Below are 26132 nucleotides of genomic sequence, written 5' to 3' on the forward strand. Positions count from 1 at the left end.
ATTATAAACTTGAAGCAAAAATTGTCAAAACAGTTTGCTATGAAGGATCTGGGCGCTGCAAAGCAGATTCTTGGGATGAGGATCAAGAGAGACACAAAGTCAGGGACTTTGATATTATCACAGGATGAGTACATCAACAAAGTACTCTTCAGGTTCAACATGCAAGATGCTAAACCAGTAAGTACACCTTTAGGTGTTCATTTCAGACTCTCCAAACAACAGTCACCAAAGACGGAGGAAGAATGTGCACACATGGTGAAGGTGCATATGCCTCAGGAGTTGGAAGTCTGATGTATGCCATGGTTTGTACCAGACCAGATATTGCTCAAGCAGTGGGAACTGTTAGCAGGTACATGAATAATCTGGGCAAGGTACACTGGGAAGCAGTCAAATGGATCCTCAGATATCTGCGGGGTACCATAAACAAAGCACTTTGTTTTAAAGGTGGAGATACGATACTGACAGGCTATGTAGATGCTGACTTAGCCGGAATATTAACATCAGAAGGAGCACTACAAGGTATGTCTATACTCTAGGAGGAACCGCAGTGATTTGGGTTTCTCAACTACAGAAGATAGTTGCTCTCTCCACAACTGAAGCAGAATATGTCGCTGTTACGAAAGCCAACAAGGAGATGGTTTGGCTCTAAAGTTTCTTGGAAGAGTTAGGCAAGAAACAAGAAAATAATGTATTGTATTGCGACAGTCAAAGTGCTATACATCTAGCAAAGAATCCATCTTTTCATTCCAGGATGAAGCATATACAATTGCGATATCATTTTATCTGGTCTCTTCTGGAAGATGGGATTTTGAAACTTGAAAAGATCAGTGGAGCTCAAAATCCGGAAGACATGTTGACAAAGACGGTGACCACAGACAAACTGAAGTTGTGTTCAACTTCAATTGGCATGCTAGAGTAACAAGACTAGAAAAGCTGCTGCATTGATCGAGGTGTGAAGACAGATTAAAATCAGTCTTCAAGTGGGAGATTGTTAAAAGTTCAAAGTTTGGCAACCAACTTTGAAAAAAATGATTTTCAAAGTTTGGTAAATGTTTCTTTGAAAATGGTTTTCAAAGTTTGGTAAATGTTTCTTTGAAAAATGGTTTTTCAAAGTTTGGTAGATGTTTGTTGGAAAATTGTAATGAGATAATTATTATTGTTCACTGGACTTTAGGGTATTTATAAGATTAGTCCTTAACCTTCAACTATAAATGTTTGGTAAATGTTTGTTGGAAAATTGTAATGAGATAATTATTATTGTTCACTGGACTTTAGGGTATTTATAAGATTAGTCCTTAACCTTCAACTATAAATACCCTAGCTCATATAGCTTCAAAATCATCCCAAAATCAGTTTCTTTCTTCCAATACTAGAGAGCTTTCTTGTGAGTAGTGAGTGTTTTGTAAACACCTGTAAATTTTCTCTCTTAGTAAAAGATCTGCAGCAGTCCGGAGACGTAAGCAAAATTGGCTGAACTCCGTTATCAATTTCGGGTATTATTTTTCTGCTTTTATTTCGTATTATCACTAATCTGGTTATAGGGAAATTACTCGTACTCTGTTTATTTCCCAACACACTTATGGTGAAATTGTTGACAAAGTGAAGTTACGACTGAATAGTTGGAAAGCTAGCCTCCTCTCCTCGGTGGGTAGGTCTATTCTTGTTGGTTCGGTCATATCCGCGATTCCAACATATACTATGATGACATCAAAGCTTTTTTATAGGTACCATTAATGAGATTGATAGGGTAAATAGAAGATTCTTGTGGGGTGGTAATGCCGAGAAACGTACCACCCATTTAGTTTCTTGGGAGGATGTTTGCAAACCAAAGAAGTTTGGTGGCTTAGGCTTACGTACAATGGCAAAGCATAATTCAGTTATTCTTCAGAAAACTACATGGCGGTTACTTACTCAACCAGACAGCTTGTGGGTGAAAGCTTTGAAAGCCCGTTATGGAATCCAAGGTGATCCTATCTCCTTTTTTATGACTCATGCACGCCGAAATTCCTCATGTTCCCACAGCTAGCGAAGTGTTTTGGCTGGTCTTAAAGGCTTAAAAACGGGAATGATCTGACGTAAAGGTAATGGTAAGGATACCTTATTTTGGGTTGATAACTGGCTAGGCCAACCCCTTTGCAATAATCCAAACGTGTTGCCTCAATTTATTGATGAATCGACCAAAGTTTGTAACTTATTATCCTTGGAGAATAGTTAGGACCTTGATAAAATTTTTGCTATGATTCCCTTAGAGGTGGCGTTAACTGTTATGGGTTACCCCCTTCCTAATTTAACAACGATGAAAGATGGATACGTCTAGAAGCATAGTACTAATGGTAAATTTATCACTCGCTCGGCTTACATTGCGCTTACCATCGATAACCCAGATGATGTTGCGATTAATCTTTCTTGGATTTGGAGGTTGCCAGTTATACCCAAATAGAAATATTTTATTTGGCTAGCTTGGAGAGATAGAGTGTTGACCAATGCAGGACTAGCTTCTTGGGGTATTGTGAATTCAGCCGACTGTGCTAATTGTGGCTCTCCCTTCGAAAACCTGAATCATATTCTACGGGAATGCCCTATTGCTTGCTCCGCCTAGAACAAGTACTCTGAGGGATTGAGGTGTGGCCACTCTTTGGAGTAGGATTTACGTTGTTGGTTTCATGATAATCTGGATATGTTGAAAAACTCCCAAGAATTAGTTACTTTATTTGCTTGCATCTCATGGAAACTTTGGACTGAACGATGTAAGAAACTCTTTGAGATCGATGGTTATTCCTATGATGAAAATGTTTTTTGACGTGGAATTTTACTATTAACCAAGGAACAACTCCATGCTCATAGGAAGCCTGTTTCCGTTACTACTTCTCATAAATTTATTAAGTGGCATCCTCATATGGCTGGTAGAGTGAAGCTCAACATCGATGGAGCTAGCCAAGGGAACTTAGGTATTGCTAGAGCGGGTGGTCTTCTTCGAAGTGAAACTGGAGAATGGAATTTGGGATTTGCTGCTCAAGTGTCTGTTATAGTGTGGCAGCGGAGCTCTTTTCATTAAGGAATGGTCTGGTTATTGCCTGGAAATACGACTTCAGTAATGTTGATTGTGAAGTAGATGCCAAAGTTTTTATTCGGCTTCTTAAATCTGTAGATACATCGACGCATCCTTTGGGTTCAGTTATAAAGGATATTCGGAGTCTTAAAGCTCGGAATTGGTCTCTAACGTTTTGTCAGTCTTAACACGAAACTACTGTGTTGATGTTCACTCGAAGATGGGTTGTGGTCTTACAAAGGAGCTCATCATCTTTGACACCCCTCCTTTGGAAATTTATTTTTTCTTGGATGCAGATTGAAGGGGTGGTTTTGTACCTAAGGGGTGTTTGGTTCAAGGATTGTGGGATTCTCATGGGATGGAATCTCATATTCCCATGTTTGGTTGGCCGGAAATCTCATTCCCGGTAATATTTTATTACCAATAGTAGATTTTTTGGGTATATTTCCGGGAATGTCATTACCTCCCTTCCCTTAGGTATTGTAACATTACCGGCGTTTTGGACTAAAATGCCCTTAAATTTTTATTTTTTTTTCAAAAATATTCTTCTGTCATTGAATAATAAAAATTCTACGAAGGTAAAATTACAAATTTATCCTTAAATTATTTTAGATTTACAAAAAAAAATCTATAATTAAAATTTTATATGAAGTTCAGGGGTTAAAAAAATTTTACCCTTTCATTAAACCTTTTTATATTTTTAATTTTGTAAAAAAAAATTATATAAATATTATGAATTTAATTTTTTTTAAAGAAAATATATAAATATTTTATAATTTGTAATATTATACAAATATATAATAAGGTCAATTTGGTCAAATATACATTCCAATAATCTTTTATTCCTTTAACCAAACACGGTAATCTTACATTCCTGCTAAACCAACCAAACAAAAAATACAACATTCTCAGTAATACTATTCCCTGGTAATCTTTTATTCCCACTGGTAATCTTACATTCCGTGAACCAAACGCACCCTAAAGGTCTAAACATGTTTTAATCTGTTCTATTTCCCTTGTAACAAAAAATAAAAAGTCAAAAATGATAAGAAGACGCATTCGATTTTTACTAACATGTAGATATAAAAAATCATCTTAATAAGATACTCAAACATAACATCATAACATTTTAAAATTTAATCTTAAAAATTATATTTATCTAAATCGGATACTCGAACACTTTCATTTTCTTTTATTTTAGTCTCAAAATCAAAAAAACAAATTTGAAATATGATAACTTTAATCAAAATTATCATAAATGCACGACAAATTTGAAAATATTGTAAAAATATCTCAATTCGTTAAATAAAATCTATACCCCAATTTCCTATTTTTTTAAGATTGTTATTGCTCTAATTTTTCGTATATAAGTCCCCGTGACATGATGTTTTGTGAAAAAACTGTCATTTATTATTGGTAGTAGTAGGAACGGGTACAAGATTTTATGTCAGGAATGCAAACTTTTATATTTAATAAAACTATAATGAAATACATTAATATAAAATAACAACTATAGTAACTAGTAAAAGAAATATGCACATCAAATAACATTCTTCCTCATTCTTCCTCTTCTAGATTTTTTTATCTCTTTGAATGATAGTTTGGTTGGGTACTTTAAGGGGCCTAGAAGCATTAGACAAAAGAATCCTCTTTCCCCATACTTATTTGTCCTAGCCATGAATGTGCTCTCTAGGATTCTAGATTTGGCTGTTGTGAAGGTTTTTTTTTTCATTTTCATCCTAAGTGTTGGAGGATAGGATTCACTCATATGGGCTTTGTAAATGATCTATTAATTTTTTTTACAAGGGAACCTTAGATTCTGTTCTGGGAGTCTAATGCATTATGGTTGAATTTTATGAAATGTTTGGATTGAAGCTAAACGTTGCTAAGAGTGAACTTTTCTCTTCTGGGGTTCCTGATAGTCAACTGTAGATTATTCAATTTATTACAGGTTTCAAGCTTGGGTGCCTCCCTGTCCGTTACCTTGGGGTTCCTCTTGTGACTCGTTAGCACACTAAGAAAGATTACCTTCCTTTTCTAGAAAAGATCAAGGGTAAGCTAGGGCATCAGACTGGGCATTTGTTGAGGTATGCAGGGAGACTTTAAATCATCAAATCTATGTTGATGAGTATTCCTAATTTTTAGTTTCGTCAATTTCTTCTTTCCATAGTTGTGATTAAGAGAGTTAATCAGATGTGCATAAGATTCTTCTAGAAGGGACAAGTTGCAACTACTGTTGGGGCTAATGGGATGGTAGAAAATCTATAATTTAAAGTCTGGAGGTGGTCTGGGCCTAAATAACCTTCATTGTTGGAATAGAGCATGTGTGATGCAGCTCATGCGAAGTTTGCTTGCCTAGGAGGGTTCTCTTTGGGTGCCTTAGATACAATCTTATGTGCTCAAAGGGGCATATTTTTGGTAGGTTAATTGTAGAAGTAATGTTAGTTGGAGCCGGTTAGAACTGCTTGGCTGCGGGTGAGATAAGGAGAAGATAGCCTCATGTTCCCTGGTAAAAGGTAATTTGGTTCCCTTTACACATCCACATGAATTCAACCATTTCCTAGTTAGCCATTCTAGATAGGCTTAGCATGAGAGATAGGCTTTTGAGAATAAACATTTTAGTTAATCTTAATTGTATGATTTGTAGTGCTGCTTTGGAGACTATAGATCATTTGTTTTTCAATTGTCCACTTTTTGTGTTGTGTTTAGATGGAGCTTTTGATGTTTTGTTGTTTGAGAATGAATGTTATAGATTAGGAGTGGGAACTTTCCTGGTCTACTTCTTGTTTGAAGGAGAAAATCTTTGTTGGTTCTCATTTTAAAACTTATTTGGTGTGCTCATATCTATTATGTTTAGGAAGAGACAAAATTTTGCCAATCCAGGAGTAGATGTCGGATTGTGGAGGTTATAAAATAGGTTATTAGGGTGAAAGTCGACAACAATCGGTTTAATAGCTCGAACGCTTTAAATAACAGGCTTTGTATAGCATAGGGTATTCCCTAAATTTTTGTTGGTGAACCCATTTACTTTGTAACTTTGTGACAGTCTTCTGCTTCTTGGATAATAAAATTGAAACTTATCAAAAAAAATAAAATGAGTATCTTCTTATTTGTCAAAAGTAGGCATTTGAAATTATGCATGTCACTTTTTCATTAGATCAAAATCATCAATAAGAGAATCTATCGATAAACCACGTGCAATTTTCTTCTCAATATATGTTATAAAGTAGCTTAAAAAAACTCGTCTTTCATTTTGTTACGCATCTGAGTCTTCACTATCTTCATGGTTGAGAAAGCTCGCTTTGTGGTCGTAATAGAAACAGGAAGAGTCAAAACAAGACAAACAAATCAGTCAACAAGATGATAAATAATTAACTTTTGAGTCTTTTCTAACACTTGACAATGTTATGAAATTGTTGATGTTATTCTCAATTCAAGGCTCCCTTGAGCTTCTAATTCAAAATGTTCTAATTGAACTTTCAAGTGCAGTCTTTCTTGTTCGTGAAGACTTCTGGGTAAAAGTTATATGCAGGCTTGCATAATCATCAATGCAAAATGATTTGAAACCATCCCTTGGATCCAAAGAATAACTAAACTTAAGTAACTCCACCATGCCATCTTTGAATCTAATGTTCATCTCATGCCCAATTAAGATAATCAATAGTAGAGATAAATATATCAATATGATAGCAATCCCAATTGAGATAGAATCTCGTTGAAGACGAGACCTCCCTTTTTCACCTTTATACAAAGAATTCATATCAATGATCTTTTTATCATGTTTATCACATAATGATGTTACCTTTTCAAGTAAAGGATCCCACCATTCTTCTCTAAAATTTTGTATAAGCTTTTTTTAACTTGATACTAAATACAAAACATTTAATATACCTTGAGATTTAAGTTGCAAAGCTTGACTAAGATCATCAGTTATAATTAGAATATCTATCATGACATGCAAGATGAATACAAACTCAAAAGATCATAAACAATATCTGATTCGTTTCTATGAGTTAAATTCCCATCACAAATGATGTTCTTAAGAACATAACAAGTGACATCAAGCATCTTGAGCTAGCTATTAAGAGAAGTTAAATGTGAACCCTACCTTATATCTCTCGCACGTTGTAAAGTGCCAATATGACTCTTTCCCATTTCTTGTGTCTAACCCTTCAATAGCAATCATATCTACAATATGAATTTATTGCGAATCTCTCAACTAATCTCATCTCTTGCATGAAGAGGTAACTAAATTTATGATGATAGTAAAATATGAGAAAAATTGTACCACTAGAATGATTTTTTTAGATACTGCCACCAAGGTCAATTGTAATCTTTGAGCAAGACAATGAATGTAATAAGCAAATGGACATTCTTTAAGGAATAATTCTTGCAAACCATTGAATTTTCCATACATATTGCTTGCTCCATCATATCCTTGACCTCTTATATCTTTCACAATCAAACAATGATGTGAAAGAACGTTACAAATCTCTTTCTTCAATGCAGATGAAATAGTTTCCTTCATATGGACTAGATTAAAATATCTTTCATGTATAAAATTATTTTTATCAACATATTTCAACACAATGTCCTTTGATCACTTTTTAGTTCATCATGAGCTTCATTAACTATGACACAAATATTTTCTTCTCAATTTCATCTCAAATATACTTTTGTATTTGAGACCAAATAAAACAAAAAATATTCTTTTGGATTCTCAAAGAAATATACTTTGAATTCTTTGGAGCATTATTCAAAATCATATCAGCATCATCATTATAATACGCTAAGAAACTTACTAATTCAAGAAAGTTTCCACGATTAGTTGAATTTTACGTTTTATCACGACCCTGTAAAGAACAACCTAGAAATATTAACCACTTCACAACTTCTATAGAAATTTTGAGTTGCAATCGATTTCTTGCAACTTATTGAGACGTTTGTTTTCAATCACTTTTTCAATATGTTAAAAAGAGTTTATCAAATCATGATAGCTTCTCATGGTCTTCCTATGGTTAGAGTTAGCATCTTTTCTGACATAAAGAAAGAAAACACAATTAGATCCTTCATTAACTTTCTTCCAATATCGAAAGCATTCACGAGTAAAAGCATTTAATCCAGGGCATCCAAGAGGCTTATTAAAGAGAAAACATGGAAGACACTAGCAACATTCTTGGTTGGTGAATATTCTAACCAATCAGGAAATAAATTATACCATGAAGTCAAAAATTGATGTCCATACTTATCAACATATTTCATATTATTAGAAGGAATGATCTAATCCGAGGTGTCACATTAGGGTCACTAGATGACCCAAAGTAAAAATCCTAGAAAAATTTAAAATTTCTGTTAAAATGTGTAAAATCATAAAACAAATTGTAATTAAAATACAAGTTCATAAAACCATTCATATACTAAAAACATAATTAGAATCATACACGCTTCAGACTCAGATATAAAAATAGAACATAACCTACATGCCCCTTAATCACATGCACCGTACTCCGTAAGTAACGCCAGTGGAACTCCAATACTAATGTCATAAGCTATATTGGATCAATTCTTTTAACCTAAAATGGTAAGTAAAAGAGTGAGCTTTGGAAAGCTCATTACAACACTACCAAGTGAGGCTGAAGGATATGCAGATATTAGGCAAACATAATTTTCATTATTGATTAAGATATCTACAGATATTTGTGATGAACTGAGGTCCCATTGATATTTCAGATAGTAAAATATATTAAGCTTACATTTCAGAGGAAATGTTCAGAGAACCAGGTTTAGGAGATCAAAATAGGGTGTCTAGTGTGTTCCCCCAAAGCAAGTAAAAATGTACAAATATTTTTTAAACAGTAACAATTTAAAATGTAATTTTAAAACCATGGTAAAATCCTCCAACCGAACACCAATATGCAGTTCCCCAGAACTGCATCCATAAGGACTTACCCTAGGCCTATAGGGCATATATGCCAATCTAAGGGAACACCTTGGGTCCATAAGGTCTTACCCTAGGCGAAGCGTAGGTGCCCCTTGAGGGGGAGTTCCCTCAGGTCCATAAAAACTTACCCAAAGCACATACCAAATATGTCACATAAGGGAGTGCCTTAGGGTCCATAAGGTCTTACCACTAGGCCCATTAGGCCTAGGAGCCCACCAGAGGGTCACCTTAGATCCGTAAGGAATTACTACCTCGATTGGTATGAAATTATATAAGGAATTACCAGTTTGACCGAGCTAAACTTGTAGAGATTTCGTACCAGATTCCAGAGTACCCCGAAGAAAAACATTTTTCAGATAGTAACCAGTGGTAGCATGAAATCAGAGTTCAGACATATCAATTCAGTAGAATGATATCTAGAGATCATGAATCATACATGCAAGCTTAAAACTTTAGTTACTCAGGAATCTCGGTAAAACACATTTCAGAACAGATAAAATAATTATATAACACATAAGGAACACATTAGAGGATTCAATTATTTTCCGAAGGTACTTGGTATTTATCAGGTAGTGAGATATGAAACTTCTATAAACTGATTAAATTCAGAAATAAGATCCCTATAAAAGTGTTCGATAGCTGACAGATTCATCAATTATTCGAGATATGATTATAAAGATCATATAGTATTTTGATATTTTAGGAGGCACTATGTAATCATAAAGGTATTCAGAATCCTTTGTATTAAAGTACTTGTAATTCAGATATGACAAGAGTGATTCCATTATTCAGGAAATTAGGGGTATTTTGGACATTAAGGTATTGGAGAATTCTTAATAATTTGATCTAATAAGGGAGAAATGATGATTAATAGTATTTAAGGTTCGTGTCAATTTATCAGGATATCGAGTTAACTCGAAATAAACAAATCCCAACATTGTGATACTTTTCAACCGGTTAAATCGTTACACTTCAAGGTATTCACACTTTAATACTGATAACTCTTATCGAACTGATCATCTTCATAATCATCGTTGAATAGATCTTAGGGAGACGAACATGTATTCCACTGGTATTTATTTCATTTATGTATTGCAATGATATCAGGAAATGTCGACGTGTTGATTCTTGGTTTAAAACCCTTATAGACAGTACAACATATAAGATCATCAGCGTTTCCAGACTTATCCATGTTATTCGCCTAATTCTAGATCTTTGAGGGTACTTAGGTCATTTAGTAATCAAGTTATCCCGATCACTTCAGAGTTTACTGAGTAATTTAGTCATTTCCTTAATTCAAAAACCTACAATACTTCCATTTAGTTCAACTTGGTCATATAATATAGTTATTTTACACTTTAAGGGTATTTTCATAACTTTTACTCCATAACAGAAGTATTGTTATAATTTCTCATTCAAGTACCTTTGTCATTTAACCCTTAAAGAGATAAATCAGAATTTACAAATCCTTAGGTTGATTGTTTTACCACATAATCATAGAACTTGTAATTTAATTCTTATCGGTCTTTCAATTTCCTATACGATTCATCTGAGTCATATTCAGTTTATTAACTTTACACCATATCCAAGTCGAGCCCAGTGATAATTAATTATACGTAAATGATCAATAATATTTATTCATGTAACCCATACCAACTTGTTCCTTAAAGCATGCAAGAACGTAGTAATGTATTACCTCGACTTTTGTGCTCCATCGATCAAACATTTAAACTCCATTCAATCACCCTCGAACTTGAATTCAACGTCCAATAATTTCTCAGATACATAACAAACGAATTTGCATCAGAAACTGAACTTAATTGGAAAACCAAATTTGATTCTGAAGATAAATCACTGAAAAATGGCTTACCGAGTGCGAATTTGAAAAACGGACTTCGGATTCGAACTCAGGACAAGGAAAAACATAAAATATGACTTTTCTAAAAAAATTGGCTTTTTTTTTGTCAATGTCAAAGGACAGACCGGTCAAAGTCAAATGTCATACCGATAAAAGTTAACGGTCAGACCAGTCAACAGGTCAGGTCAAAGTTAATGGGTTGGGTCAGAGTGACTCATTTCGGGCCGGTTGACTTGGTTCGGGTTAAACATACTAGATCCAGACCGACTGGACTAATTTTAGAAGGTTTCCAAGGCAGAGAAAGAAGCCCACGCCACACGGAGACATATGGCGGGCTCGGGGTGATCAGTCGATTTCTCCCACAACTTTAATTTACCAATTGCAATCAATATTTAACCAAACATCAGCCCAAAATCTATCAAAATAAAGAAAAGGGTTGAAATACTTACCCACACCGGTGATTGGCGAAGCCGATAACATTGAATCGACCCACTGGTCGGGTTTTTAGCGAAACAGGACGAGGAACACATTGGTGATGGTGGTGAGGTGAGACGATCGCCCGATCGGCTGTGATCAAGGAAATTATGACGTTAGGTATCGTTTCACGATGAGGGTTTTGAGGGGTTTTGGTCGCTGGCTTCTGGTGAGTTGAATGGCGGTTATGGCATGCTGAACGACAGTCGGATGGAGCGACGAGGATGACTTGATTTGGGGTTTTATCGAGGGGTTACTTTGGGTATTTGATTGGGGTCTCGGGTTTTTGTTTTTGGGTTCTAACCGAAAACCAAACTATAATAAACATATATTTTATTAAAATTTACTCAAATAGTAGCCTAGCCTAATGGTTATAGCATGAGTACCTATAAGCTTAAGGTCATGGGTTCAAGCACCCTCAGCCACTAAGTTTCTATTTTTTCAATAGATTAGAAAAATAGGATAATTTAGGGTTAAGTACTTAAATTTCCCAAAATTTTCAAAACTAGCCCAAATAGTTTTAGAAACTTGCACTTTAGTCCTTAAAATCAAATAATTTTATTTAATAAACTTTTAGAATTAAACTGTGGTGTGATATACCATTTCTAATATATACTCTTTAAATTTCATCTTGTTGATTTTGAGGAAAATTTCACATAGAATTTCGTATTCTGGGATCACACTCAATAGTCTATGCATCAAAGGTTTCTTTTTCAACTTTTGGAGCTTTACTAAGACGATTATCCATCACCGGAGAATTAATGGGTGTTGAACTTGGAGCTGGAGAGCTCTCACTAATGTGAAGATAATAACTATTAAGTTCGGGCTCCTTTTGATCAACGAAACTTTCAATATAAGTAGAACCTATATTACTTTCAGAAGAACCCTTTCTTTTAAGAAAAGGAATTAATTTTTCGATTACCCATATCGAGCTTTAGAGGTCCACACTCCTCCATTTCTTAAAAAATCATTATTCACTCATTAATATCTCAATAATTGTATTTCCATATTAAATTATAAAAATATCTAATTTTACATGTTTTCTCTTAACTATTAAACTAGTTTAATTTAAGCCCTTTTTTAATTACTAAATCTCAATTTGAACATTCTAAACCTCAATTAAGCATTATACTATTATCATTAGATCATAAGTACTAATTTAGAAAGAATAATCTACCTAGTAACCCTAAAGTTCATACTAACCCAAAGTCAAGAATTGTTAAAGAAGAATTTTCAAAAATTGATTATCAATATGATAATTTTAAGTTAAGAACGGGTCATAAATCTCTTATTGAACATAGAAGATAACTTATGGAGTTCTAAAATTAAAGAAATTTGATAAAATCAAGATTTCACCATGGAAGCTCCGAAAATAAGCTTAAGGTTGAAGATAACATAAATATTTGAAAATATGAATGAAAATGAAATTTTAAAGCTTCAAATAACTTGAAAATACATCAAGAAACAAGTTTCTTACCTCAATTTTGAACTTCCTCAGATTGAATTTGAAAAATCAAGGAAATCTAATACATGAGAAAGATGAAGAAAATCGGGATTTGGGGGTGATTTCATGATGTTCTCAAGGCTAATTCTCGAAAAAGAAAGTAGGATTTGATTATTTGATGTTTGAATTTTATGAAACAATCAAGAAAACTTAAGAAGGTTGAAGTAATTTGATCGTAAAAAACAAACCCCAATTCTATTTTTTATTTGATTGTATTTTAACAAGGAAATTATTTCATAGCTCCCCTATTTTCATGCGCTTTTCAAAATCTCCTCTCATACCTTTTTATTCAATTTAATCGCAAATTCACTTTAATTTCATCTAAGTTTAGTTTAAATCTTTAATTTAGATCGAAAGATAAGTTTATAAATATTAGTGTTGAAAACATTTTGATGTTTCGATATAAAAAATTAAATGTTATTGGATTTTAAGATTTTATAATCATTTTTGAAGTATATTTGATTAAATTATTCGAATATCAAAATATTACTCCAAGTTTTTCAAAGGAAAATTTCAATCCCTACTTAAGTGTAAAATTGTGTTTTAATCTTAAAATATTTTTGAAACTAATTTTACAGAGTATTTCGAGCCTTAATCAAGTAAAAAATAATTTTTAAATAGAAGGGCTTTGAGAAAAATAGAATGCCCTATGGGTACCGATACCCCTCCTAGGGTACCGATACCCCTATGTAAGTTTTGGCTTCGAGAAAAACAGAATGCCCTATGGGTACCGATACCCCTAGTCATATAACAGTCGAAATATTTGAATTTTACATTGTAGGTACCAATACCCATTGAAGGGGTACCGATATCCCACGCTCCCAGCAACATTTTTCAAGAGAGTTTTCACACTACAACAGCTCTAACATCACCTAAATGATTCACAACGGCTAGAATCAATCCAAGGTGTTTTTAAACAAGTTCTGAAGCCATTGATCAACAAGAATTCATTGAGAAACAAGAGAGAAAGCATTAAACATCAAGTTTGTACATTTCAAGCCAATTTTCCTTTAATATTCATTTTGCTTTCAAGAACACATATTGTGCTCATTTGTAATCATCTTTGAGTGTTCTTTTCTTGTTCTAGAATTGTGTAAACACATTACCTTATGAGGTTTTTCTGTAAGTTTGCAAAATTTGTATTATTCACTTTGGGAGAGAGTGTTCTCAAGGATTTGAGGTATAATTCTTGATGGATATGTAAGGTGACTCTTTGTCCTCAAAAGAATGAAAAATTAGTGAATTTGTGGAAAATCCTTAGTGTGGATAGCTAAGGTAGTGGACGTAGACTTTGGTTGAGAAAGTCGAACCACTCTAAATCGCTGTGCAATTACTTTCTATTTTCTGCAAAAGCTTCCACCAAAATATTTATTGCCAATTCACCCCCTCTTGGCTATTTCGTCGTTCGATTAACTCAATAATTGATATCAGAGCCTCACTCATTTAAAGGTTTAATCGCCTCTTGAGTCGATTCGAGAAGAGTTATATCGATATTCAAGTCATCAATGACCTCCACTTTAAACTCTGACTTCGGTCTTGATTTTATGCCCGTTAACAAGCCTCATTTCTTCAATGGAGCTAATTATGCTTATTGGAAGAATAGAATAAGGTATTTCATTCAAGCAAGTGATATAGGAGCATAGAATATCATAGAAGACGAATACTTCATTCCTTCCACTCATTCAAGATTGTGGAGTGAAGCAGAGACATAAATGTTCCAGCTTAACTCAAAGGCTATCCATATTATTTTTTGTGCTCTTAGACCAGATGAATACAAAAGAGTTTCATCTTGTACAACGGCCAATGAGATATGGGATAAACTACAAGTCACTCATGAAGGCACAAACGAGGTAATAGAATCTAAAATTAGTCTTCTAACTAATAGCTATGAAAATTTTAGGATGAAACAGGATGAAGACATCAAAGCTATGATATATAGATTTTCCGTGATTGTCAATGGTCTCAAATCATATGGAGAGATCATTCCAAACGAGAAGCTTATGAGGAAGTTAGTCTACTCCCTTCTAAAATCTTGGTAATCAAAGAAGACGATGATCATTGAGGATAAAAACTTAAAATCCTTGACCCTCGATGAACTTATCGGTTCTCTCCTCACGCATGAAATGATGCTTCAAGATGAGGTAGAACTCGAGAAAAAAGATGAGCCAAAGAAGGAGACGGAGAAGAAGAAAAATTCTGGAATTGGTCTCAAATCCACGAAAGATGAGAGTGGTTCAGATGAAGATGACGATGACGAGGAAATGGCATTATTTACCAAACGACTCAGAAAATTGATGAAGCCCAACCGAGGAAGAAAATTCAAACAAAATGAAGGCTTCAAAAATGAATCAAAGGAAAAAGACCCTATTATTTGCTACTATGTGTAAAAAATGGGTCATGTTAAATACGATTGCCCACAATTGAAGAAGAAGGGTCAATCAAAGAAAAAACACAAGGCTCACGTTGCTACATGGAGCGATGATGAAGGTTCCGATTAAGAGGAACAAGAAATAACAAACTTGTGCTTAATGGCCATCGGGGAAAACTCTCAGGTAACCTCTAGCTCATTTAATTTTGAAGATTATTCTTTTGATGAGCTATTAGAGGAATATACTGGGTTGGCTTTGGATTATGAGAAATAATTTTAAAATACAAAAATGATATTTCAAAATTGAAAAACAAAAATAATCTCATATCCAAGACCAACAATGATCTTGAAAGTAAAATCAAAGATTTGCAAATCAAACTAGATGAGTTTGAAAAGGAAAATTCTGATTTGTATAATTTACTTTCAAAGGTCAACGATGATCATCAAAAAGAAATTGATGATCTTAAAGCTTCTTTTGATATAATTGAAACAAAACGTTTTGAAAATAGAGAAAGTTCAAAATCCAACTTTGTTAGAAAAAGTTTTAAAAACTACAATCATAGAGGTCCCCAAAGAACCTCTAATGGAAAAATCGTTAGAAGTATATGGGTTCCTAAAGAACTCATTACTACTAAAGATAAGGACATCCTACACAAGTGGATACCCAAGGGGACTATAATTTTAGAAACTAATGAATATGGACCAAAAAGAAATTAAGTACCAAAAATAAAAATTTAATCTATGTTTATATGGAAAAGAGCATTGCTACAAGGCACGAGAAACAAGTTCAAACTCATGGTACCTTGATAGTGGATGCTTAAGACACATGACTGAAGACAATAGCCGGATCATTGAGCTAAACGACAAAAATGGAGGAGATGTGACTTTTGGTGATAATTCAAAGGTACTATAGGTAATACCTCTTCCATACAAATTAAAGATGTTTTATATGTGAATGGGTTAAAGCATAATCTATTGAGTATTAGTCAAGTTTGCGATAAAGGATACAATGTCTTATTTGAAACAAATGGTTGTAAAGTCATTGACATTACATATAATTGGATTATGCTTGTTGGTCATAGAATAGGAAACATTTACATGGTGCATTTAGATTATATTAATATGACTAATTTATGCCTAGTTGCTAAGGATGAGCATGATAGTTGGTTATGGCATAGGAGACTAGGACATACTAACATGAGTGTTTTACAAAGACTAATTCAAGGAGATTTAGTAAGAGGGTTGCCAAAGCTAAAATTTGATAAAGATAAAATCTGTGATGCTTGTGCTAAAGGAAAACATCAAAGAGCTTACTTTAAGCCCATTAATGATGTATCAACTAGTAGAGTATTACATTGATCCATATAGATCTTTTTGGGCCAATTAGAACTATTAACTTGGGTGGAAAATAATATTGTTTTGTATTGGTAGATGATTATTCTAGATATACTTGGGTTCTATTTTTAATTACTAAAGATGAAGCATTAGAAAAATTCATCATGTTTTCAAAAGTAATCCAAAATGAAAAAGGTTACTCCATAACTAGTATTAGAAATGATCATGGTACTGAATTTGAAAATCTTGGATTTACTGATTTTTGTAATTCAAATTGTATTAGCCATAATTTTTCAGCACCTAGAACCCCTCAACAAAATGAAGTTGTTGAGAGGAAAAATTAAACTTTAGAAGAAATGGTTAGAACCATGCTTTGTGAAAACAATTTGCCAAAATATTTTTGGGCATAAGCCACAAATACCACTTGTTATGTTATAAACCGAGTAATGATTAGGTGAATTTTAAAGAAAACTCCATATGAACTTTTCAAAAATAAAAAGCCTAGCATTAGTTATTTTTATCCTTTTGGATGTAAATGTTTTGTTTTAAACAACAGTAGAGAAAATCTTGGCAAATTTGATGTTAAAAGTGATGAAGGAATTTTTCTGGATTATTCCTTAAATTCTAAAGCTTATTTAGTATTTAATAAAAGAACTTTTGTGGTAGAAGAGTCTACGCATGCTATTTTCGATGATAATCCCCTTCCAAGGAAGGATTCTTGTGTTGATGATGACGTATGTATTGTAAACACAAATGACGTTAGACATGACGTTGGAAAACCATCATCAAAGGAAGAAATGAAAGATGAGGAAACGAAAGATGAGGAAACTCATAATGTTCTTGAGAATCCAACCATTGAAGAAAGGGAAGTCTCTTACCCAAGAGAATACAACTATGTCAAGGATGGTGAGATAATAGGTGATCATCCAAAGGGGTAACAACTCGATCTTCTCTTAGAAATATATGTAATTATGTTGCATTTATCTCATGCATAGAGCCTAAGAATATTAAAGAAGCATTAAATGATGAACATTGGATTATGGCTATGCAAGAAGAGTTAAATCAATTTGAGAGAAGTAAAGTATGGAAATTTGTTGAAAGGCCTAGTAATAAATCTATTGTAGGTACTAGATGGGTATTTAGGAATAAGCTTGATGAAAGTGGTAATATAGTGAGGAACAAGGCTAGACTTGTTGCTCAAGGCTATACTCAAGAAGAAGGCATAGACTATGCTGAAACATACGCTCCCGTAGCTAGGATGGAAGCAATTAGAATGTTATTAGCATTTGGATGTTTCAATGAATTTAAATTATATCAAATGAATGTTAAAAGTGCATTTTTAAATGGTTTTATAAAAGAATAAGTGTATGTGGAATAACCTCCTAGTTTTGAAGATTCAAAATATCCAGATCATGTTTTTTAAATTGAAAAAACGCTTTATGGTTTAAAACAAGCTCTTAGAGCTTGGTATGAAAGATTGTCAAATTTTTAATAGAAAAAAGGTTTTTCAAAAGGTAAGGTTGACACTACATTTTTTTTAAAGCATAAAGGTAAAGAATTATCAGTAGTTCAAATTTATGTTTATGATATAATATTTGGTTCTACTAATGATGTTCTTTGCCAAGAATTTTCTAAGCTAATGCAGAGTGAATTTGAGATGAGCATGATGGGGGAGCTCTCATATTTATTGGGACTCCAAATCAAGCAAATAAAAGATGGCATCTTCATCAATCAATCAAAATACGTCAAGGATATGCTCAAGAAATTTGTATTGGAAAATGGGAAACCTCAAGCCACTCCAATGAGCTCATCAACAAAGCTTGACAAAGATGAATGAGGTAAATGTGTGGATGTTAAATTATATAAGTCCATGATTGGTTCATTGTTTTTCTAACCGCAAGTAGACCAGACATAATGTTTAGTGTTTTCTTATGTGCTAGATTTTAATCACGCCCTAAGGAATCACAATTACTAGCTGTTAAGAGGATCTTTAGATACCTTAAGGACACTTCTAGTTTAGGACTTTGGTATCCTAGAGACTCTAGTTTTAGCTTGCATGCCTTCTCTGATGCGGATTATGGAGGATGCAAAATAGATAGGAAAAACACCTCCGATACTTGTCAATTCCTAGGAAATATGTTTATTTCTTGGTTTTCAAAGAAACAAAATTGTGTTGCATTATCTACCACTGAAGCAAAATACATTTCAGCCGGTAGCTGTTGTGCACAAGTTTTATGGATTAAACAACAACTTTTAGATTATAGAATTGAAGTAGGTACCATACCTATCAAGTGTGACAATACTAGTGCTATTTGTCTCACTAAAAATCCCATCCAACACTCTAGAACTAAGCATATTGAAATTAGACATCATTTCATTAGAGATCATGTCGCTAAAGAAGATGTAGTTCTAGAATTTGTTGATATTTTGCATCAATTAGCATATATTTTTACAAAACCTTTAGATAAAGAAATATTTTGGACACTTAGGAGAGAATTAGGTTTGACCAACCTACCTTGACTTAGTGTTTAAAATAATTTTAGCACTTTTTATAGAACGCTTATAAAAATAATATTTTTTATTGCATTCTTTGCTAATAGTTAGGGGGAGTTTATGATCATTAGTGATATTTTCAAATAATGTTTAAGGATAGATTTGATTGATTGAACATTGTTAATTTTTGATATATGAGTTGCCAATACCACTAGAGCTAATTAATTTAGCATTTTGAGTGTTTAAATACAAATTTTTAACTTTTCTGTGCGCTAGGTATCGATATCCCCTTTGAATGGGTACTGATACCCCCATAATGGTACGATACCCCCATCGGGTTCTGGCTATTACACGCCTAATTTCTTCATTTTTCAAAATTCCCAAACTTAAAACCCTCACAACTGCTCACCCCTCTCTTCCTCTCTACTCTCATTTTCACTCAAATTCATCGATTCAAGTCGGAATTAGTTCAGGTTTTAACATACATTCCTGCTACAATCATCAAACTAGTGCAAACAACATCACATTATCACTCAATCTTCAAATTCCAATGTAACTTTTCTAAAAACTCTATTTTATTAATTTTTGAACTTAGAACTAGTTTTGATTAGTTCTAGGTTGAACTATATATCGGGTATTGATTATATGATGTTTCTAAACTAGATTCTACAACCAATTTTATCAAAAACACAAGATTTGTTCAATTTTTTTCAAAATTTCGAAATAAAAAAATTGATTTTGATTTAATTATGTTGTCTTGAAAACTACATATTGATTTTCAAACATTGTTTTCAAACATTGTTTTCAAAGTTTTCTCATTAGGATTATTTTAGAGAACCTTGAAATATTGAGGACTCATTTGAGTTTTGGGATTGATTTTATTGCATACATATGTTTCAAATTGTAGGTATCTATCCTATTCCGATTTCTTAAACCATGTCTCATAAACATCATAGGTCATCCTCTAGTCGTTCAAACCGACCTCCAAATCCACCTCCTATTCAACAAATTCCTAATCTCGATGATCCTGAAATGACTATGCGAAACTCATGCTTTAATGAACCTGGCCGTAGGGATAATCTTTACTATAGGTTTGTCTATCTCTTCGAGTCGTATAAAATTCTGGAAGAACGTATTCCTTCTCTTCAAGCTATGGTAGAAATGAACTTTAGATATCTTCCTACCCTTCAAGCCTTGAAATTTGATAAACTTTTTCAACTCGAACTAATTGTTTATCAACAACTTATTCGAATTTTCTATTCAAATGTTGTTTGTATCTAAAACCAAGCTAAAACTGAAACAATATAAATTCGATCCTATCTTCTAGGTCAATTCATTTATATTGACTCGGAGTACATAGCTAACGCATTTGATTTAGATAATGTCGGTTTAGATAATGAAAAAGAAGTAGTAGGTACTCCTTACAAGGTAAAGTCTAGTGCGAGTGTGTTAGATCACCATGCCCGTTTTCTCCATCTGATGATCTCTTGGTGGTTTAGACCATCCGGAGGCAAATACTCCACTTTTAGAGCTTTAGACCTTTGGTGGATACATTGTATCCAGAATAATAAGAAAATAAACTTACCTCAAATTATCTTTTTCGGACTCGTTGAAACCGTAAACCTTATCCCTAATAAAAGGTTTGTTAAACTCTAGCTTATGGTTGTCTTCTGAGTAACCTGTTTATCAAAGCCCAACTTAGAGTTTGGCTTGATGTAGCCATCCCTCTAAAAAACGAAATCAATCTGACATCTTTAAAGAAATCAGGATGGAAGAAGGAAAATGATCAATGGGTTTGATCCCCTGAGAAAACACAGGGAGCTAGTTCTTCATAAGCTTCACTTGCACCGGCACTGGCAGCGGACGATGATCCAGAGCTTCAATAACTTATGCAAGATATTGACGATGAAGTACCCGAGGATGAGCCGACATAGCAAGAGGATCAAATTCCTCCATATTTTCGACCATTTTTGGAGTCATTTTATCTAAGGTTCGCATCCATAGAGTCCCATTTAACTGCTATGAGGGCTTAACAATGGAAGATGAACGAACAATTAGATGCGCTTACACTCAAGAAGCGAGCACATTATCCTCCTCCTCCCAATCCTCCTATGGATGATTAGACCGTTCTTGCTTTGTTTTCTTGGATTGAACTTAGGATTTATTGTTTTAATATTTTGGATGTTTGAATTGTTTGTTTGGATGTTTATTTTAGTTTGAATGATATTTGGATGGTTACTATTATTTGAGCTTTATTTTAATTATTTTTATATTTTTTGCATCATTTACACACATATGACCAATTATCATTACACATTATTTATGAATATTGTTTATGGACTAATGGCTAATCTTCTCTTGACTTTGATCTTAGCAGCTTACGCTATATCTAAATATCAATTAGCTTAATTTTTAAATTCTTGTTTAAATTCTCGAGTCTTTTTGATTTAACAAAAAGGTGGAGAAGTGTTATAGTAAGGGGGAGTAATTTTTCAAAATTGATTTCAAAAATGATTTTTGAAAGAAAATCATAAAATTGCTAAAATGCTTTGTTATATAAAAAGGAGGAGATTGTTGAAAACATTTTGATGTTTTGATATAACAAATTAAATGTTATTGGATTTTAAGATTTTATAATCATTTTTAATGTATATTCGATTAAATTATTCGAATATCAAAATTTTAAGTTTTTCAAAGAAAAATTTCAATCCTTACTTAAGTGTAAAATTATGTTTTAATCTTAAAATATTTTTGAACCAAATTTTACAGATTATTTTGAGCCTTATTCAAGCAAAAAATAATTTTTAAATAGAAGGGCTTCGAGAAAAACAGAATGCCCTATGGGTACCGATACCCCTCCTAGGGTACCGATACCCCTATGTAAGTTTTGGCTCCAAGAAAAACAGAATGCCTTATGGGTACCGATACCCCCTTATGGGTACCGATACCCCTAGTCATATAACAGTCGAAATATTTGAATTTTACACTGCAGGTACATATACCCATTGAAGGGGTACCGATACCCCTCTCTCCCAGCAACCTTCAAGAGAGTTTTCACACTACAACGGCTCTAACATCACCCAAATGATTCACAATTGCTAGAATCAATCAAAGGTGTATTTAAACAGGTTCTGAAGCCATTGATCAACAAGAATTCATTGAGAAACAAGAGAGAAAGCATTAAACATCAAGTTTGTACATTTCAAGCCAATATTCATTCAATATTCATTTTACTTTCAAAAACACATATTGTGCTCATTTGTAATCATCTTTGAGTGTTCTTTTCTTGTTCTAGAATTGTGCAAACACATTGCCTTGTGAGGTTTTTCTGTTAGTTTGAAAAATTTGTATTGTTCTCTCTGGGAAAGAGTGTTTTTAAGAATTTGGGGTATAATTCTTGAGGGATTTGTAAGGTTACTATTTGTCCTCAAAAGAATGACAAATTAGTGAATTTGTGGAAAATCCTTAGTGTGGATAGGTAAGGTAGTGAACGTAGACTTTGGTTGAGAAAGTCGAACCACTCTAAATCACTGTGCAATTATTTTCTATTTTCTGCAAAAGCTTCCACCAAAATATTTATTGCCAATTCACCCCCCTCTTAGCTATTTCGTCGATCGATTAACTCAACAATTAGGGTGTGCGAAATAAAATATTCGAGGGGGTGATAGATTATATTATCAATAGAAAATAGGAAAAAATATCTATACTAGGAATTCAAAATTTCTAGGGAGTCCATCCTTGGGTAGTAAACCAGAGTCACTTAGTTAGAAATGAGCATTAAATTTAGTTAGGAATTCAAAATTTTGTATACAATTTTTGTGCAGAAGTTTCTAAAGGAGGAGCATACTGAATGAAACAATACTTGGTTGAAGGATTCAACAATGCAACCAAATGCCTTAAATGTCCTGAACATATGAGGAAAAAAGTGAAGGATTTTATGATGAAAAAGGTTGAGGCAAAGGCCTCAAATTTGATTATATCCCAATAATTTCTACATGATGTTGATGATTATGATGGAGAGGAAGAAAAGCTTGAGACATTGGGCTCAAGTGGCGATAATTCAAGTCAAAAGAGTGGTAAATAATTACCCAAAAAATAAGGCTTAAGGGTCTAATGGATTTGTTTGTTTCATCTCCTAGAGCCAATCCAAATAAAGAGAGGGATGTGCATTGCAACTTTCAATAAGTAATTGAGGGAAAGAACTTGTAGATAGATTGATAGATTTTTTATGATGCCATAATTGTATTCAATACAACAAATTATTCTAGCATCAAGGAGATATATGAGTGTTGGACAACGTGATCCTACATTGATACCATCAAGCATGCGTGAGTTTAGAGTTCATCTTTTTAAGAAGGAAGTGGATGAAGCTTGAAACATAATGGAAGATCACAAAAAAAGTGAGTACTAAAAAGTTGTTCAATTTTATCCATGGATGGCATGATTTGATCGCGCAAAAAGATATTGTGAACTTTCTTGTCAACTCTCCAAAAGGCTCGATGTTCATTAAATCCATGAATGTTTCAAAAACTTTAAAAGATGACAACATGTTTAAAGTGCTTGATAACATGGTGGAAGAAGTAGAAGAGAAAAATGTGGTCCAAGTGGTGACAAACAATGCATCCAACTATGTCAAAGCCGGTAAGAAATATGAATTCTTTACTTGCCGTTTGTTTTATTCAAGTTACTTGATTATTGAAATATTTTGAATCTAATTTTTAGGAAAACTGTTAATAGCCACAAGACCAAATCTTTATTGGACTTTATGTAGGGCACATTGCATCGATCTAATGTTGGAAGATATTGAAAAATTTCCAAAGGTGAAGAATGCACTAAAGAAGTGCATGTTCATGAATGGCTATATATATAGCCACATTTCTCTTGTGAACATGATGAGGAGGTTTAAAATTGAGAGAAATCTACATAGGCCGGAGATCACTAGATTTACAACATCTTTCATCACCCTTACCCAATTAGATAACTAAAGAAATAATTTAAGAAAGGTGATTATTTCTCAAGAATAGAGTGAATCTAAGTGGCCAAAGAAAGCAGGAGGAAAAAATGTGGCATCCTACATTCTACAATACACCTTTTGGAGGAATGTACTTTATGCTCTTAAGTTGACGAGACCTTTCGTTAAGGTTTTCAGATAAGTTGATGGGGAGAATAAACCACCTATGGGATATATTTTATGAAGTCATGGATAGATCTAAGGAGATCATTTGTAAGAGATTTGCAATGAAGGAGGAGAGTTACAACAAAGTTTTTGAATATATTAATAAAAAATGTGATTGCCAACTTCACCAAGCTTGCATGTGACCGATTACTTTTTAAACTCAAAGCCCTATTATGATAATTCAAAGACTTCATCTTATGAAGAAATTATAAAGGATTTATACAATTGCATTGCAAGGTTGAATCCAGATATTGAAATTCAAGAATAATCCTTGCAGAATTAGAAATGTATCAAAATTCAGAGGGCTTTTTAGCTTGTCGATGGCCATTAGGCTAAGGAAGACTAATCCCCAAGTATTAAAACTTGTGATAAAAGTTATAATATTATTTTATATTTTTATTTTCTTTAAAATTATTAACTTAGAAGTTTACAATATTTTGCTTTTATTTTGTTACAGCAGAGTGGTGGTCTTCAATTGGCTATTCAACTCAAAACCTCCATAAGTTTCCTATTAAAGTCTTTAGTCTCACTTGTAGTGCTATTGGTAGTGAAAGGAACTATGATTTTTTTTAGCTCGAAAGAAACTTTCTTTTTCAATATCTACTTTCATATCATAACAACTTTTCAGTCTTTCATTATTTAATAATTTATTTAAATTTTTAATTCTCGTAACTTCATACAAAGAAGAAAAACATATTGACACAAAGTCAATTGAATGGTTTAGTCTTTATGAAATATAACTGTTCTTTGAGACATCGATATCAAAAGAAAGACACCATCGATCTTATTCTCTTGGAGGATATTAATGAAAGAAATGTGTGGTTAATAAGGAGAATGAAGAGCAACTCTTTTAATGATGAAGATGATTTTGTGTTTGATGATAGTTTTGGTCTGACATGGGGTCAAGTTGGTAGAGCTGTCGAAGCCCATGATCCTACCTATTTGACTAGAGCATTAAGGATCAATGACGAAAGTTCTTGACCATCTTCTAGATGTGATAAAGGAAAAAGCACAACTGCTATCTCTTCTCATAAAGTCTTGGTGCATGATGATGAAGATGAGATAGAAGAGGATATTGGTGAAGATGGAGATTATGGAGGAGATGGTGGAAATGAAGGTTATGATAATTATGATTTGGAGTAGTGGAGTATTAGGCTAGGAGTGCTCAAGTATTTAATGTTTAAGTTCCATTGTGTTGTGTGTCACAAAACATTATGAACTTTAAGTCTTCAAGACTTCAACAATCATGTTATTTGATTTTTGTTCTTTTCTCTTTCTTTTATTTGAACTATGTTCTCATATTAATTTTGTGTTGTTAGTGCATAGTATTGAATAATTTAATCTTTAAGTGTCTACAATATGGTTATAACGTTGTTTTGAGTACAAAATATGTTATATAATTGATTTAAAGATTTTTAGTATAAAATTACGCCACGCCTATGAAAGACGTGCACCTTCGCCATGCGCCTTTTAAAACTAAGGTGATAAATCTTAAATATATGATGTGAAAGCGGTACTTTAGAAGGATAATTATTTGTTTCGTAAAGGTTTTCGTATGAATTTTATGTGTTAATTGATACTTTTTCACAACATCGAGATTGAAACAAAATATAATAAAGCGCTTTAAATAATGAAGAATTTGTAGATGCCACAGCATGGATGGAAAGGAAAGTTGGAACAAGCATGTACGATAAATATTTTTGGACACGAGAGTTAGGAGATTCAATAATTAGAACATTCTACAAGGAAAAATGATATGGCAAAAGCAGTTATAATATGCGGGCTAAACTGTTAAAATGAGCGAGAAAAGTAGTTGGCAGTTAAGCTACAACAGTTGAGATCCTTGACTATAAAAGACAGCTGCAGATTTGAGAAAGAGATACAATTCACATTTAAGAAATACTCCAAATTTCTACCATTTTTCTTCTGTAAGC

At 33.2% G+C, this 26132-nt stretch overlaps 1 protein-coding gene across 1 annotated transcript; it reads left to right on the plus strand.

The window, feature by feature from the left end:
• Positions 1-23536: 23536 nt before the first annotated feature.
• LOC120138594 lies at positions 23537-25341 on the plus strand. The gene is made up of 3 exons (XM_039154037.1): positions 23537-23663; positions 23745-23922; positions 25191-25341. Exons 1-3 carry the CDS (start codon positions 23537-23539, stop codon positions 25339-25341), a joined length of 456 nt encoding a protein of 151 aa, XP_039009968.1.
• The last annotated feature ends 791 nt before the right edge of the window (positions 25342-26132 follow it).

Source organism: Hibiscus syriacus, unplaced genomic scaffold (genome assembly GCF_006381635.1).
Source record: "Hibiscus syriacus cultivar Baekdansim isolate YM2019G1 unplaced genomic scaffold, ASM638163v2 tig00110694_pilon, whole genome shotgun sequence".
In the NCBI taxonomy this organism is placed as follows: Eukaryota; Viridiplantae; Streptophyta; class Magnoliopsida; order Malvales; family Malvaceae; genus Hibiscus; species Hibiscus syriacus.

Excerpts from the sequence above, each read along its gene's own strand:
- LOC120138594 (XM_039154037.1), top strand. The coding sequence starts at position 23,537 with ATGAATGTTTCAAAAACTTTAAAAGATGACAACATGTTTAAAGTGCTT. Across the intron at positions 23,664-23,744 it reads ATCCAACTATGTCAAAGCCG|GAAAACTGTTAATAGCCACA; the intron begins GTAAGAAATATG and ends TCTAATTTTTAG. Across the intron at positions 23,923-25,190 it reads CTTGTGAACATGATGAGGAG|ATGTGATAAAGGAAAAAGCA; the intron begins GTTTAAAATTGA and ends ACCATCTTCTAG.